The following is a 16335-nucleotide window of genomic DNA, read 5'->3' on the forward strand; positions in this document are numbered from 1 at the left end:
CAAAACATTGCGGTTATGGGCTCTAATCCCGTCCTCCAATGATGACGACGTCCACATCAAAGAGGATCTAAACCCGTATGTGTGTGTGTGTGTGTGTGTGTGTGTGTGTGTGTGTTTCAGGTGCCCAGGAAGTCCAAGCTGACCGTCCACAGGAACGTGAGGGACGATGAAGGTTTCATCATCAGACACTTTGCAGGAGCAGTGTGTTATGAGACGGTGCGTCCAGGTGTGGTGAGCCAACATCTGGGGGAAACGTCCGACTTAATGAATCCCCACCTTGAAATCTTCAGACCAAATTTGTGGAGAAGAACAACGACGCCCTGCACATGTCGCTGGAGTCTCTGCTCAGCGAGTCCAAGGACGCCTTCATCCGAGGTCTCTTCCAGAACTCCAACAACAACAAAGACGTGAAGCAGAAGGCGGGAAAACTCAGCTTCATCAGCGTCGGCAACAAGTTTAAGGTAAAAACCCACGAAGAAGAGCTTTGATCCCGTGGAAACGAAGGAACGGCAGCACTGGTGTACAGGCGTGTGTCCGTTGCCATGGCGATACTGTCCACATGCTATTCTGCCTTTGAATCAAATCCTCAAAGTCTGATCTGGACTGTACTGGGTCACCTGACCGGCTCCTTCACTTCCTGCTGCTCCTCAGTCCCACAGGTCAGAATCAGAACCAGTCTGAGCTTCTGCCGGACCAACCTTGATTCCTCCTCAGTCATCTTCTCTTAGTTGACGCTGAAACCCCCTCACCATCTTTTTACGTCCATCCTGTAAAGATGAGGATGAACCGGACACCAGAGGAAAGATCAGTCCTGCAGGACCTGAGCCTGGAGAAGGAAACGTCCGATTAGACAGATTCAACGCGCTGCTGCTCGTCTGTCAGCTTCTAACCTTTGTCTGGACGTTCATCTCCTCCTTTTCTCCTGCAGATGCAGCTCAACATCCTCCTGGAGAAGCTGCGCAGCACGGTGGGACTTCTTCTCTGGTTCTTCACTCATTTACTGGGATGTTGTGGAAACATCAACACTGTGCTCATGCTCCCTCCTCTCCCTCTCCCTCTCCTCTCCTCTCCTCTCCTCTCCTCTCCTCTCCTCTCCTCTCCTCTCCTCTCCTCTCCTCTCCTCTCCCTCTCCCTCTCCCTCTCCCTCTCCTCTCCTCTCCTCTCCTCTCTCTCTCTCTCCTCTCCTCTCCTCTCCTCTCCTCTCCTCTCCCCTCCTTTCCCCTCCTCCCCTCTCCCTCTGCCTCTGCCTCTCCTCTCCTCTCCTCTCCTCTCCTCTCCTCTCCTCTCCTCTCCTCTCCTCTCCTCTCCTCTCCTCTCCTCTCCCTCTCCCTCTCCCTCTCTCTCTCTCTCTCTCTCTCTCTCTCTCCTCTCCTCTCCTCTCCTCCTTCACTCCTTCAGGGCTCCAGCTTCATCCGCTGCATCAAGCCCAACCTGAAGATGGTCAGCCACCAGTTTGAAGGAGCTCAGATTCTGTCCCAACTTCAGTGTTCTGGTCAGTCAGAGCGGTGACATCACTTCCTGTCTGCCCTCATCATCAGACAGTGAACTCCAGTGTTGGTTCTTTGCTCCTGGGATTTTAAAGCCAATCTGGTGGGTGAAGCTCCGCCTCTTCCCCTGCAGGTATGGTGTCGGTGCTGGACCTGATGCAGGGCGGCTTCCCGTCCAGGGCGCCGTTCCACGAGCTCTACAACATGTATCAGAAGTACATGCCCCCCAAGCTGACCCGCCTGGACCCCCGCCTCTTCTGCAAGGTCAGCCCTGCCTGATGGACGAGCTCCTGGCCTCCGTCTCCATCTTCTTCACTCGTCTCCTGCTCGTTTGTGTTCCAGGCTCTGTTCAAAGCTTTGGGCCTGAACGAGAACGACTACAAGTTTGGACTCACCAGAGTGTTTTTCAGACCCGGAAAGGTGAGACTTGACTTTAACCTGCCGGAAAACACACATTAAATGTCGATCGGGGTGATCTTTGATAGATAATCTGCCTGTATCCGTCTGGCCGGTTCAGTTTGCAGAGTTTGACCAGATTATGAAATCGGACCCGGACCACCTGGCGGAGCTGGTGAAGAAGGTGAACAAGTGGCTGATCCACAGCCGATGGAAGAAGGTCCAGTGGTGCTCGCTGTCTGTCATCAAACGTAAGGAACCGCATCAGCAGAGTGGATAAAAGTGAAGGAGGGAAACGTGAACACGCCTGTCTCACCACATGAGAGGGGACGGCACCTCCACCAGCCTCACTCACCTCCTCCTTCTCCTCCTTCTCCTCCTTCTCCTGCTTCTCCTCCTGCAGTGAAGAACAAGATCCTGTACCGGGCCGGCGCCTGCATCATGATCCAGAAGACGGTGAGGATGTGGCTCTGCAGGAAGAAGCACAAACCTCGGTGGGTGTGGTCACAGAAGCACAAATAATCACAACACATGTAATAATGTGAGAGATTAAACAGATTACAGATGTGAAGCTTAATCAGATGACTTTTAAACTGGACGTCCAGTTTCGTCGCTGCCGTGGTTGAAAATGTTTAGCCGCTTCTCTGCATGTGGGGTTAAAATCTCTGAAGCTTCATCATTCAGAGAAAGGATCGTTAAACCATCGTTTTAATTCTCATTTGATCATTTGATTATCTTTAAAATCAGGCTTGTTCCGCCGTTGGCCTGCAGGGGGTGCAGTTCCTCCTGCAGAGTTTGGTGAATTTAAAGGTTAAAAAGTGTTTTGAGCAGATCAAATTAATTTTCCATATCAAGGTCGGGTGTGTATCTCCTCTCCCATCTGAGTAAATCAACAATGATGCCTTCAGGAGCTTCGGTTGATCTCGCCACCCTGACCTTGTATGTTCCTCGGGTCCGTTCTCAGTCTCTCTGGACTAGAGTAACAAGTGAAATAAGCGTAAACACGTGGGATTATTCTCAGATTAGCCTCATGGGATGAACTCTGACCCCTCTCTGTTACGCACGAGGGTTGTTTTTCTAAACGCCGGTCCGCGTTCTGGCGCTCTTGTTTCTTCAGTATCGACGGGATGGTGAAGGTGAGGAAGCTGAAGAAGAGGATGGACCGTTTCAACGAGGTGGTGGCCGGCCTGAAGGAGGGCAAACAAGAGATGAGTCAGCAGGTCCAGGCTCTGGACGCCGCCGTCGACTCGCTGGTGGTCAAAATAAAGGTGCGTGTTTCAGGCGAGGAGTGAGACCTCCTGTCGGGGAGCTGTGACGGATCCACCAAAGACAAAGATTTTACCATGTTTCATATAGTTGGTGAATCATCCAGACTCATGATCATTAATCTGGACGACAGCTTCTTTAATCTGCAGCGTGATGTCTCGCTCCTAGTCCAGGTTCCGTCCTGAGCCTCCTCTTTTTGTTCTGTTCCGACAAACTGTGCATAAAGCTGATGTTACGCTAGCGTCGCTAACGGTTGCTCCTGTGTCCAGGGCACCCACATGGGACGCATCGACATCGACCACGAGTTCCAGGCGCTGGTGGTGCGCTCGGAGCAGCTGCTGACCGCCATGCAGAACAAAAAGAAGGAGGAGGAGGAGCGCGAGCGTCTGCGGCGCATCCAGGAGGAGATGGAGCGGGAGAGGAGGAGGAGGGAGGAGGAGGAGCAGCGGCGCAGGCAGGAGGAGGAGGAGCGTCGGCTGTGAGTGGCAGAGCTCGGTTTAACTTTGCTAAACCTCAGCAGGGATTTCCTAAACCAGATCGGAACTCCCATCTCGGAATCGCCGCCGCCGTTACCATAGCAACGGAGTTCAGCGTGTCGGTCCAGCAGCAGGGCCGTCCACCTCGGCCTGGTCCTCCTCGGGGTTTCTCCCTGACCAGGTTTGCTCTTCTTTCAGGAAAGCAGAGATGGAGATAAAGAGGAAGCAGGAAGAGGAGGCGAGGAAGAAGAGAGAGGAGGAAGAGAGGAAGATTCAGGTGAGGGACGGACACGCCCCCTTCGCCGGGAGCCGCGTGTGTTCTGGTGAGACCTGAGCCAGATGTTTGAGGGTCGGGGCTAACGTTAGCGGGCGTGTCGGGGCAGGAGGAGATGGAGCTGCAGCTGCAGATGGAGCGGGAGGAGGAGGCGGCCCGGCAGGCGGTGCTGGAGCAGGAGAGGCGGGACCGGGAGCTGGCGCTGCGTATCGCCCAGAGCGAGGCCGAGCTCATCCCCGAGGAGACCACCACCGATTTTGGCCTGCGCAGGTACAAACGGCTGCTGGTTGCCCGTCGCTCTTAACCTTTGACCTTTGGCTTTAATGCTAGATAATCAAGTCAAAGAGCAGTAAACCGTGTTTCACACTTCCTGTCAGTTTCTCGCCAGACGCTGACTCCGCCCTCTGGGGACGCGGAGGAAGCCCACGTCCTCGCGTCTTTAACCAATTTTTCTTCTTCTTTGTTTTTCTTCCTCTCAGCAACGGCTCGTCGGTACCATCGTCCCCTGAGAGAGCAGCGTAAGACTCGAAGATTTAATCATGTCATTCCTTCCCACGATCCCCTCTTGACCTTTGACCTATGACACCAAAGCTGCCCTGCATGCTCAATCAATTTGCCAGCACCTTCCTTCTGTAAACACTAACAGGCGCTAACAAACTAATTATCAGTGACCTGGAACGTATTTTCATCCTGAGTGACACCAGTTTTGACCTGATTTACCGATGGACGTTCATATTTATCAAACGTTTGACAGCAACAAAACTCGTGGATCCTCTTGTTAAGACTTTCAACTTGCCCGAATTATATCAGGTAGTTATGTGGATTCAGTTCAGGTCACTGAGGGATATAGTGAAACCGCAAAAGGTTCAGTCCCAGGGTAGTTCCTGGTTTAGTCCCAGGGTAGTTCCTGTGGTTCACATTATGTTATAACTGCCTTAATCTCAGGGTGGTTCCTGGTTTAGTCCCAGGGTAGTTCCTGGTTTAGTCCCAGGGTAGGTACTGGTTTAGTCCCAGGGTAGTTCCTGGTATAGTCCCAGGGTAGTTCCTGTGGTTCATGTTAGGTTGTAACTGCCTTAATCCCAGCATAGTTCCTGGTTTAGTCCCAGGGTAGTTCCTGGTTTAGTCCCAGGGTAGGTACTGGTTTAGTCCCAGGGTAGTTCCTGGTTTAGTCCCAGGGTAGTTCCTGGTTTAGTCCCAGGGTAGTTCATGGTATAGTCCCATGGTGGTTCCTGGTTTAGTCCCAGGGTAGTTCATGGTATAGTCCCAGGGTGGTTCCTGGTTTAGTCCCAGGGTGGTTCCTGGTTTAGTCCCAGGGTAGTTCCTGGTTTAGTCCCAGGGTAGTTCCTGGTATAGTCCCAGGGTAGTTCCTGGTATAGTCCCAGGGTAGTTCCTGTGGTTCACGTTAGGTTGTCCCTGTGTTAGTTTGAGGGTATTTTTCTTGGTAGTTCCTCAGGTTACTCCACAGGAAATTCCAGGGTCATTTCATGTGAAAGTAGCTTCAGTGCTTTACCTGAATAATATGTTTTCTTGTGCTGTTGCCTAGCAACTGTAAAAGGACCTTGATATAAAAGGCTTGTTTTTGAACAATCTGACCGATGAGTCTGACAGGAAGTCAGTTTGCCATCGTCTGATGTCGTCCGTTGGGTTCGGAAGCCTGAGCAAACGCCTTTAATCTGCTGCCGCTCGGCAGTTTGATGGATTCTTTGCTCTGATCTGAGGTCAGAAGGGTGAACGGAGGGGCCGGCGGCGGGTGGGGGGGTCAGCTCTGCTCCCCCTCCTCCTGGTTGGTTGGTTCTCCAGCCTTTGTAATCCTGTATTCTTTCTCCGCAGCACCGCGGGAGCAGCAAAATTCCAGAACCTGAGCATGTAGGTGTTCTGAAACAGCGCACATGTCACACTTATATTTAGACGGTGAATCACATGCACTCCAGCGCACGGCAGCGACCCCATGAGCTCGCGGCGGGGGGGCGGGGGGGGGGGGTCGTGCCTCCTCCGCTCGTCTCTCCGACGCGGCTGGAGCTAACACGCTAACGGCGCTGGAAACGGAACGTCGTAGCCTCTTCCAGCGCTCTAAACATGTCCTCACTTCCTGTCCTCACATTTTACCTACGTTACTTTACTTCATTAAATGTAAAAGTAAAGTATTAAATGTAAAAGGACAGGTCCAAGAACCTTTAGGGATGCCGTTATGATTCGTCACTAACACATACAAACGGAGTTCACTTCCTGTGATGCTAATTTAGCCTCCATCTGTGGTAGGAAGTGATGTCATGGAGTCACATGACACCACAGATTCTGGCTGCAAAAACAAGAAAGCTGCGTTCACGTCGACACAAACTAAAAGTTGTAAAACTTTATGAAGAAATCGTCTTTAATTATGTTATTATGCCCAAACAAGTGAGACTAATGTGTGAAAACCCGGCGTCCTGTTTTCAGGGAGGAAATGGCGAAGGAAATGACCGAACTGCTGGCTCGGTGGGTAAAGTCGTGCTCGCGGTGACCATCAGTCACCTCAGTGTTTTGATTTAAGATGAAGAACAAATCATCCAAATGTCAAATTCCCTGCTGATTGAGATGAAACGTTCGGCTCGGCGCTCCACGCCGTCGTCCTGGCAACCGAAGCGCGATGTCATGATGACATCACCGGCCTGTAGCTCTGCCGTCCTCGCTGTCTAACAGCTAACCTGACTCCCCTCTTCTTCCTCACTTTTACCTTCCACTCCTGCAGCGAAGGTCGCTGTTTATGGGATGGAGCTCTGGTGGGCGGGGCTTACTTTGAACTTACTGCTTTCAGCTTTGATGTGGCTTTTTGATTGGCTCAGTACTGTATACATCTGGTTTGTTGTTGTCTAGTAAGCCCCGCCCATCTACTTTCTGCTTGGTTCTACTTCCTCCTGTGCATCAGATCAGTCTGACGTAGCATAAGAGATCAAAGCCCTGTGGGAATCCCATAATTCTTTGTGCCTGTCTTTGTGGCTCACGTTCTCTGTGCTTTGGTGTCCTTCCTGTCTCAGAGGTCCGCAGGTTCAAGCCTCCAAAGCGGCCGCCGGCGCCAGGAAGTACGAGCTGAGCAAGTGGAAGTACGCCGAGCTGCGGGACGCCATCAACACGTCCTGCGGTGAGTGTTTGAGTCCGGCGGGACTGGCGCCGCGCCGTCCCGACGGGTCAGCGTGGGAGAACGGCCTTTGATTTCGATTTTTCCAAAACGCCGTTTCCGTGCCGCAGCTGCGCTTTCTCAAACGTCCCCAGAACGAAATCACAATTCCAGGCGTCCTTTGGTTCCTCCTGTTCCGCTTTTCCACATCTTCGGATTGTTGATGTTCTGTGAAGGACACGTCTGTCTCCTGGAGGCTCCCGCTGATGCGGCAGGCAGGGGGCGGCGCCGGCCCGCCGGGCCCATCCCGCCGCTCCGCGGCTGCTCTGCTGCTGGCGTGCAGCTCCGTCAGATGGAGGCTGAATACTGATGCCGTCACGTCTCATCGTGCTGCAGCGGCTGCCCGCCACACGGACGCCACGCCTCCAGCCCCGCCCCTCCCCGCGGCTCTCTGGCGCCCCAGTTCACCGCCACCATAATCATAATTGAAAACCTCTCAATTGTTTCCATCCGGAGAAAAGATCCGGCTAGGTTCGGAACGTCGGGCTGGTCCTAATGCTGTGGCTGCTGTGTGTCCGCAGACATCGAGCTGTTGGCCGCCTGCAGGGAGGAGTTCCACCGCCGCCTCAAGGTGTACCACGCCTGGAAGTCAAGGAACAAGAAGAGGAACACGGAGGCGGAGCAGCGGGCGCCCAAATCCGTCACCGACTACGGTAGTGTGGAGAACCTTCTGATCCCGCTCCGTCACGCGCGCCAGCGTTTCTGTGGCGGAGCTCTGCGGTGCATTCAGGGTCACCCGCAACTTGTCGGGTCATTGTCAGTCCGTTCGTGCGAAAACCAAGTGTCCCAGTTGTCATGACAACAGAGACCTCTCGTTCTGCGCCACGAGCGCAGCTCAACTCTGATCAGCTCTCGGATGAGAGTCGCAGTTTTGTTTTCCCACAGCCCTGAACTCATCACATCATCTGGATCAACCACACGTTTGACCTTCAGTGGTGAGAATTCCCACCCCCAGTGAAGGCGTCGTGAGGAGTTCAGGGTCTGCTGGACACCAATTAAACCATGTTGTTTTTTGGTTGTTTTTTTTTTTTTTTTACAAACTCAGGCAGCTGTCGAATAAGTAAAGGCAGAAAATTATTTCAAATTGGGAAAATTTCAGGTGCGGCCAGGAGTCGCCAGCTAAGACGAAGAGGGAGGGGCTAAGACACGATCCACCCTGGATTTGTGACCTTTTCTCGGTTTGATGACCCGATCCCGTCTGTACAGACTCTGTCTATAAACGATGTCACTGTCTCAGTAACACCGGGACAGCTCTCTGTGATGTCATCCTGTGATCTCTGCTGCTGTTGCATCACTTCCTGCAGTGTAACCTGGCATGTTTACTTTCAGATCGTGCGCCCTCCGTCCAAACAGCATGTAAGTGCTTCCTGTGTGTAAACAGCACTAACCGCAGCTCCGCCCCCTGCTGTGCCTCCACTAACCCCAGCCCCTGAAACCCCGCCCCCCTGACATGTAGCCGTCTGCTCCGGGGGTCACTGTTGTAGCTGCTTAGTCCCCCCCTTCCCTGCAGTGGAAGCTTGGTCTCCACGGCAACCTGCCTGTTGGTTTGAAGCACCTTGGTGCTTGGCTGCTGGTGGTTGTTCTGTTTCTGATGTTGGTGGTGACGCCGGCGCCCCGAAGCATCTCAGGACGGGTTCGAAGTGCAGCAGCAAAGGTTGATGGGAAAAATGGTGCTTTGTTTTTTCTTCCCTTTATGACGGCTGTTGGCTGGTGTAGCGTCTTCTGGCGGTTTAAGGGGAGACGTGGTGAGACATTCAGGTCCTGGCATGTGGTGATGGGTCCATTGCTGTGCTCCCAGATTTGGGCTTTTAGGCGCTACGGAGCCTCATGTTACGACGATGTCGCCACCATTGAATCGCATCTAAAATGAGTAGATTATTTACGTAGATAAACAATTAAAGGTTAATTACGTCAGTAGATCTTAGATGTTTTTGTGTCGCAGCAGGTTTTCATGCATGTTGTAAAGGAGCTTCCTCCCTGTTTTCCACCTGCGTATGAACGAGCTTTAACGCGACCAAATGAGCCGCGTCTACTGTATTTATTCCATTTAAATCTGTGAAAGGCAAAAGCAGCGTCCCAGTGCTGCTCATTTATCCTCAAAGTTGGGATGACGTGACGTGTTCACGCACAGGCTGCTCAAACCTTCCCCAGGCTGCATGGAAACGTGGCTGCTGACGCCTGATTGGCCCGTAACGAGCGGCCTCATGCTCTTTGTTTTCCGTCACACAGCTCAGCAGAACCCGGCTCCGCCCGTCCCGGCCCGGCAGTACGAGGTGGCCATGAACCGGCAACAGCGATACTTCCGCATTCCGTTTATCCGCCCGGGCGAGCAGTATAACCTCCAGAACAAGAAGAAGGGCTGGTGGTACGCCCACTTCGACGGGCCCTGGATCGCCCGGCAGATGGAGCTGCACCCCGACAAACACCCGGTGCTGCTGGTGGCAGGTCAGCGCCGCCATCTTGGCCAGATCCTCCGTTTGTCTGTCCTGCAGTAATCCGCAGCCTCTCCGCTCTCACAGGGAAGGACGACATGGAGATGTGCGAGCTGAGCCTGGAGCAGACGGGACTGTCCAGGAAGAGGGGGGCCGAGATCCTCCCCCGCCAGTTCGAGGAAATCTGGGAGCGCTGCGGCGGGGTCCAGTACCTCCGCGGCGCCATCGAGAGCCGGCAGGCGCGGCCGACCTACGCCACCGCCATGTTGCAGAGCATGTTCAAATGACGGCGCCAGAGGCCGGCAAAGGGACCAACGCAGCAGCGAGCCGACACAGATGGCGCCGGCGTGCCGACTCCACTCCTGACTGGCGGTCGGCGAGTTTTCCCAACTGTCCTTTTGTCTTTCTTCTGGCCTCTTTTTGTTTTTCGCCGGCTGTCGGTTCCTCCGCGGCGGCGAGCAAGAGGAAGGACTCAGTAAACCCTATGCAGAGTAATCCTCCAAAATGACGAAATCTGCTTCTTCTTCTTCTTCTTCTTCTTCTCCGGAATCTTGTTGACTAATGATCTAAACGTCGAGGCCTTAATTCTCCTCACAGGGTTTGAGCACCATCCTTGGGTTTGAAGCTGCAGCCTCCCCAACAACCGTTCTCCTCCTTCGTTCCCGCGTCTGGACGCCGCCGACGGCGTCCCCGTGGCAGCAGCTCGCTCGCTGGGGGAAACCCTGACTTGACTCCTGTTTACAGCATCTTCCCGCTTGCTTCCCGCTCGTTAAGGCTGAAACCGTCTGCGTTGCCTTTTCCACCCGTCTTTCCCATGGAATTTAACTTAATTTGCTCCGTGTAATAATTCCATTTTCCTGCCATGAAATTCGACCAAACTTTGCTCTCAGCACATTGTGTTTCTTTAATTTAATACGTTCAAACAGATTTATGCAAGAGAAAAACCACCTCTGATCTTCGCGCGCGTGTTTGCCGAAGCAGCGACTCCTGGGACCACGCTTTCGTGTACTTCAGTCCGGCACTGGCTCAGATTTTGCCGAGTCTCTGGCTCTTAACTGTGAACTGGACCCTGAACTTTACTGTCCCGCTTCTGCAGGACGAGCACAGCCGACGGGGGAATTCCGACTGGAAATTTATTTTTGAAAGAATGTTTTGTACTCCAGCGGCTTGGGTGTGTCAGGAGGAGCAATAATACACGTGCAGAGGAAAAGACAATCTGCTGCCCTGATGTCTCCGTTCACCTGCTGCCAAGTGTGTTTTTTTACATTGACACATTACATTAACACGCATTAGAAACAGAAACTGGCACATAAACCTCATTTCACACTCACTCACATGAAGGTTAGGCGTGTCGGAATGTGTGCGTCCTAAATCTGATGTGGGATCTTCAGAAAAAACCCACCAACAAGCGAAAGTTCTATTTCCAGTTTAGTGGGGACTCAAATGCTAAGCTAACACCTTTACAGCCCCCAGTCCATCGGGAGTAATTGCTACGCTACCGTTCCTTTTTTATGCCGAGCGGACGTTTTTCCAGTCGGATCAAACCTGAGTTTTGTAGAACCGTCGCCTAACAAATCATGCTATTGAATCTGGGACCACAAACTGAAGCTGGACGATTCTGTCCGATTCTTCAGACGATGTGTGAGAGACGCAGGCGGTCGGCAGCGGCTGTGATCTTGGCGTGTTGATGCCCCTCCCCCCCCCGACCATTGGTCCAACCTCTGCTGTGATCCATCTGTCTCTGTTACAATCATTCACTGCCTTCCTGATGATTTTCTAACACCGATCTAACAGACCAATAAAATGATTCCACGGTTCTCTGGCGTCCACTCTTGCTTCCAGGCTGCAGACGAGCTGAAATGAAGGTCTGGACTTCAGCAGCATCTTTTTATCTAGTTTATCTGAACATTTGAAAGGAAAGTTCACATTACAAAGATGATGCCTGAAGGCCTTGAAGTTTGATCCAGACCTGGTTCCTCAGAGGAGCTCTGGATCAAACTGGACCTGCTTCTGTGGGCAGACTTTGGAATATTCACAGGAAGTTACAGTCAAAATAAAAGATGGTGGTGACAAAGGTTTAGCAGGAGAGTGTTTCCAAAGAATTACAGACAGGAAGTGACAGTAACCCGGACGCGTGCACGGCGCGTGCACGACCTGAGCTCTGCAGGTCGGTCCTGTACTTCCTCTCGTGGTAATCCTGTAGTTCGAGCTAATCTAACCTGAGGAGACGCAACGTTCCCGCTACCATCACACAGATCTTTGCGGAGCTCGTGTTCTCGTGATGGAACCACGAGTTCTGTTCGCCGACGCCGTAGGTTCAAGCCTGAACTTTTGGATTTCAGGAGAGTCAAGATTTCTGTTCTGGAAGGTTCGACTCCAGCTTCAGATTTTTAGCCAACTTTCCTGATTTCCTGATTCTCCTGGGAGCAGATCCACATTTTTCCAATAGAGCACTATTTGCTACAGCGGAGGGATACAAAGCAGTTCTGGGTGGAACATCCAGAGATTAAAAGAAGCCTAAAATGTCCGTTTCCCCCTGAAGGAGATCGTCTGAGGGAAGGTCCATCAGTCTCCTTTTGGGCTCAGCTTCACTCCTCAATTTAGTTCCTGCTGCTGAGTCCAGATGATGGAGCCTGTGGAGGAGGAGACCATCAGAGGATGACGGGGGCCAGCAGATGTTCTGATTCACGCGCTGGTGCCGTGCCCCTCTTACCTTTCCCAGGATCCTCCAGTGTTGTCCAGTCCCAGAAGTTGTCCTAACTGACGAGACCTGGGAGAGGGACGCCGTCCCTGGACCTGTGAGGAGAGATGGGAGGGAGGTGTGAGATGTTCAGGAGGACCTTCAGCCCTTCGGATCTTTGAGCTACACGTGTGCCTCAAACACGTTCAGTGCGTCACCTTCATGGTTCCTCTCAGCAGGAGCTGATGAGGAACGTGCACGATCACCCAATATCTGATGATCTCATCACAAACACACAGTCTGTTGCCGCCACTCGACGATTAGTTTTAAAGCGGTAGCCATGGCAACAGCCCAACCACAACAAACCGAGACAAATAAGACGGAGAAACCCTGAGCGGGAGCACTGGGAGCAGATGGGGAACAGGCTGCAGCAGCGCCTCAGAGGTTCACTGAGGGAATCTGCTGATTAGCAAACGTTTATCTCGCAGCAGCACCACGACCACGACCACGACCACGCTTCCTGTTTGTGAGCTGTCAATCAGCCAAGTCAGATTACCTGCGCGGCATTAACCTGCTGGGTTCTGTTCAGCAGCATCTTCTGTTCTGTCGCCGGCAGGCCTGGATGCAGGATTATCACACACGCACGCACACACACACACACACACACACACACACACACACTGGAATCCGAGGCCCAGTGTTTCCACACGGACAGTAAACACCCGAACGTCTCTCCAGCCCCTCTGGTTCTCCAGAACCATTCGGTTTTTCAGTCCCTCGGGTGTAATTTTGAGTTCGGCACCAACACCAGAACATGACTGAACTAAACTGCTCAAACCCAAAGAGCACGTGAAGAACAGAGGAACCGCTTCTGGCCTGGCCGTGTCCAGGAGGTGGGTTCTGAGAGCTGCCGTACTGACCAGTGAAAGGAGCTGTGATGTTGTAGTTTTGGTGATTGGGGTGAGTGTTGGGCGTACCTGCAGCGGGCTCCGTGTTCAGGAACGATGTAACAGTCGCCCCCCCCGGCAGTAGTCGGGCCGCAGGTCACACAGACTCTGACAGGTCAGGCCGTCCACGGACACGTACCCGGGCCTGCACAGACACCGGGCCTCCTTGGTCCACCCGTTCACCACACAACGGGAAAACCGGTCGCACGCCAGGAACTTGCAGGCGTCGGCCTGATCAGCTGTGGGGGGGGGAGGAGCGGACATTAGTATTCCGGGAGTGTGCGCGCGCGCCTGTGCTGCCTCCAGGAGCTGCTGAGGAGTGTTTGATTTTAATGAGATCCTCAGCTGCTGGGCTGCATTGAAATGTACGATTTAGCTCCTGGCGCGGACGCCTTCCCAGACTAAACGCCGGACGCCTCCAGGGAAATTAGCACGTTTGGACGGCGAGGCCGGCGTCCGGCGGCGCACCGGCAACCCCGCGCGGACGCGTGTGACATCGTTCCGTCACCTTGGCGTTAAAGTGGTTCAAGCTCCTCTAATGGCGACGCGCGTGCAGCTTTTTATGGTTCCAGCGGTGCGCCGGGGCGATGATCTCAGCGTCCTGCGCGTCCTCTTTAAACAGGAAGTGGTTTCAACAGCAGCTCTTCGGCTCGTGGCAGCTCTCCTCGTCTTCATCGGCGCTCCTGCTCTCCTACCACGCTCTGAACATCCTGATGTAACCACTAACCTCTGCTCCGACTGTGAGAACGTTCCAGAACAAAGCTCTCAGCAGATGACACGCACACGTCTCTGATCCAACAGCGGGGCTTATTATGGGATGTAGTCTTTGTGTCCCCCCCCCCCCTTCCCACACACACACACACACACACAAACACAAACACACGCGGGTTTATTCCCACCTGGTTCGATATCTAAGGAGCGCGTGTCGATCTGGATGTGCAGGTTCTTGGAGGCGGTGGAGCAGAACTCCTCCAGGACGCAGCGGACGGCCTCCGTGACGTTGTACGGCACCATCTTGGCAAATTTGACCTTGCTGTTGACGACCACACTGCCCTGCCTGAAGTTCAGGATCTCCAGGTTCTTGAATCCCGTCAGGTTGGCCTGCAGGTATGGCAGCAGCTGCAACCAGCAGGGAGGGAACGTTCAGTCAGGAACCTCAGCTCACCACGCTTCTCTGCCTTTTTAATAAATCTTTCAGCTAAAATTGTTTGACAAAAATCCCCGCGTGGACAAATGTGATAACGTCCGATTCATTGATGGTTATTTAAATCAACCGTGTTCAGAAGGGTTGAACAGGAGGAGAGGAATTCCTCAGCTCCAGGGTTTGGTCATTTCTGGGACACATTCAGCCGGCCCCGTTGAAGTGATTGTGCATATTTTTTGTTTGTGTTTCTGTGCTCTGTGCCTCTCCTCTCCCTCTCCTCTCCTCTCCTCTCCTCTCCTCTCCTCTCCTCTCCTTCTCCTTTTCCTCTCCCTCTCCTCTTCTTTCCTCTCCTCTTTCCCCTCCTCCTCCTTCTCCTCTCCTCTACCTCCCCTTCACTCTACCTCTCCTCTCCTCTACCCCTCTCCTCTCCTACCTATCCTATCCTCTACCTGTCCTCCCACCTCTCCTCTCTCTTTACCCAGCCGGCCATCAGCAGGAGGGTCCCCCTACATGAGCCTGGTCCTGCTCAAGGTTTCTTCCTGTTAAAGGGGAGTTTTTCCTTGCCACTGTTGCTTGTCTGGGGTCAGGCTCTGGGATTCTGGAAAGCGCCTTGAAACAATTTTGATTGTATAAGACGCTATATAAATAAAGATTGATTGATTGATTGAGAACATCTCTGGAGGAAAACATGAGGTGTAATCGACATGTTCTCAAGCGCTTGAGGATTCGTTTCCATGGCGACCTGCTGCACATGGACAGAAGAGCAAATATGACGCAGCTGAACAGCTCCAGGTTCTGTTCATGATTTCTCATTCGAAAGGTTCCATGTGGAACCACGCAGATCTTAAACTACTCATGAGGATCTGCTCTGTTCCACAATATTGATGAAGAACAGAGAGATGAAGTAGAGAAATTAGGATGAACGCAGGATTGTGAACATTCCAGTCCAACCAGTTTTCCTGTTGAATTACTGGAACCTCATGTGAAGATGATGACATCACCATACATCATCATCCTGCTGATGACATCAGCAGGAAAGGTAGACCAGAACACCAGTTGTCATGGAGACGTGCTTGACCGCCATCAACACAAATTATGTAACGTTCACAATCTCTCACACTCAACATTTCCACGGCTCCTTCAACCAGGGCTCCTCACATCAGCGACAGAATCAATAATAATCCCCTGATCCCTTCAGGTGTTGACACTCACCAGGTCTAAGAAGGTGTTCTCCAGGGATCTGTACTCGGAAGATGTCCTGTTGAAAAGGTCCTCAGAGAACTGCAGGTTGGTGACTCGGAGGCTGAAGAACACCACCAGCTCTCTGCCGTGGCTGGCTTTGGTCATGGTGGGAGTAGTCAGGTATGTTAGTGGAGGTGGGGCGGTCACGGCAAGAGGCTCCTCCTCCACAGAGGTGAAGCCACTCCCCTGCTCCAGCAACTGGTTTTCCCATATGGCTGCCGTGTCAGTCGGATCCACCAGCAGGTCTGCTATGCTGATACTTGAGTAACTTTCATCTCTGTTCTCAGATTCCTCCTGGTCTTCATCAGCAGGAACTGCTGTTGGTTCCTCTGTTGGCTCCCCTAAAGACTCAAAGAGTCCAGAGTCGATGCCATGTGGTGTAGATACCTCAGACACAAGGACCAGACCCTGCAGGAGGAACAGGGAAGGCATCTGAATCTGGTGGCACTGTCACAGTGATGCTGCCTTCGTTAGCATCAGGTTGTTGTGTCTCTTCAGGTAGGACTTCTAGAAGGTTGAAGTCCTCTGATGAGTCCTGAGCGCTCACGCCTTTGAAGAAAACACAACATTTAGATGTTCTAACATTCCAACTCATGTTTAATTTTTCATACTCTGCTCATCACACCTGTTTCTCACCTGTTTTTATGTCCTTCTCCACCTGTGACTCTATGCTGATGACTTCCCGTTCTGTGGTGGGATATTCCTGAAGATTCTGGCCTGCAGGATCTTCAGGTTGTTGGAGGTGTGTTGGTATGATGGGTACATGTTCTTCTGGATGTGGTCTGGAGAAATGTGGATGAAGCAGCTCGTCTTCTTCAGCATGGTCATCGGTTTGTT

General features: G+C 52.6%; 2 protein-coding genes across 7 annotated transcripts in view; one reads left to right on the top strand and one right to left on the bottom strand.

Moving 5' to 3' along the window:
- myo6a (myosin VIa) overlaps positions 1-11302 on the top strand; it is a 26386-nt gene extending 15084 nt beyond the window's left edge. Inside the window, exons 17-36 of one of the 6 annotated variants that reach the window (XM_011611798.2) lie at positions 121-216; positions 291-461; positions 929-967; positions 1399-1492; positions 1621-1751; positions 1830-1907; positions 2005-2134; positions 2287-2377; positions 3001-3151; positions 3419-3627; positions 3824-3902; positions 4009-4169; positions 4379-4417; positions 5730-5765; positions 6336-6374; positions 6914-7017; positions 7575-7706; positions 8383-8409; positions 9283-9498; positions 9573-11302. In XM_011611798.2, the coding sequence (XP_011610100.2) occupies positions 121-216; positions 291-461; positions 929-967; positions 1399-1492; positions 1621-1751; positions 1830-1907; positions 2005-2134; positions 2287-2377; positions 3001-3151; positions 3419-3627; positions 3824-3902; positions 4009-4169; positions 4379-4417; positions 5730-5765; positions 6336-6374; positions 6914-7017; positions 7575-7706; positions 8383-8409; positions 9283-9498; positions 9573-9772 (2223 nt within the window). In that variant the 3' untranslated portion in view covers positions 9773-11302. The remainder of the gene's footprint in view (positions 1-120; positions 217-290; positions 462-928; positions 968-1398; positions 1493-1620; positions 1752-1829; positions 1908-2004; positions 2135-2286; positions 2378-3000; positions 3152-3418; positions 3628-3823; positions 3903-4008; positions 4170-4378; positions 4418-5729; positions 5766-6335; positions 6375-6913; positions 7018-7574; positions 7707-8382; positions 8410-9282; positions 9499-9572) is intronic. The other 5 variants (XM_029849552.1, XM_029849553.1, XM_029849554.1 and 2 more) reach the window with 5 other exon arrangements.
- On the bottom strand, positions 11024-16037 carry LOC105417521 (interphotoreceptor matrix proteoglycan 1-like). The gene is made up of 5 exons (XM_011611797.2): positions 15469-16037; positions 14012-14231; positions 13143-13351; positions 12199-12281; positions 11024-12118 (listed from the first exon to the last, which is right to left on the bottom strand). The coding sequence occupies exons 1-3, from the start codon at positions 15928-15930 to the stop codon at positions 13161-13163; spliced, it is 873 nt and encodes a 290-aa protein (XP_011610099.2). The 5' UTR covers positions 15931-16037; the 3' UTR covers positions 11024-12118; positions 12199-12281; positions 13143-13160.
- Between the last annotated feature and the right edge of the window lie 298 nt (positions 16038-16335).

The sequence above is a fragment of the Takifugu rubripes genome, chromosome 16 (assembly GCF_901000725.2).
Source record: "Takifugu rubripes chromosome 16, fTakRub1.2, whole genome shotgun sequence".
Lineage (NCBI taxonomy): Eukaryota > Metazoa > Chordata > Actinopteri > Tetraodontiformes > Tetraodontidae > Takifugu > Takifugu rubripes.

What these genes read in the sequence shown, in the direction of transcription:
- LOC105417521 (XM_011611797.2), bottom strand. Translation starts at nt 15,930, where the DNA reads ATGCCTTCCCTGTTCCTCCTGCAGGGTCTGGTCCTTGTGTCTGAGGTA. An exon ending in AGAACACCTTCTTAGACCTG is followed by an intron (nt 14,232 to 15,468) that starts GTGAGTGTCAAC and finishes TGCTGGTTGCAG; the next exon opens with CTGCTGCCATACCTGCAGGC. An exon ending in CTCCTTAGATATCGAACCAG is followed by an intron (nt 13,352 to 14,011) that starts GTGGGAATAAAC and finishes CCCCCCCCACAG; the next exon opens with CTGATCAGGCCGACGCCTGC.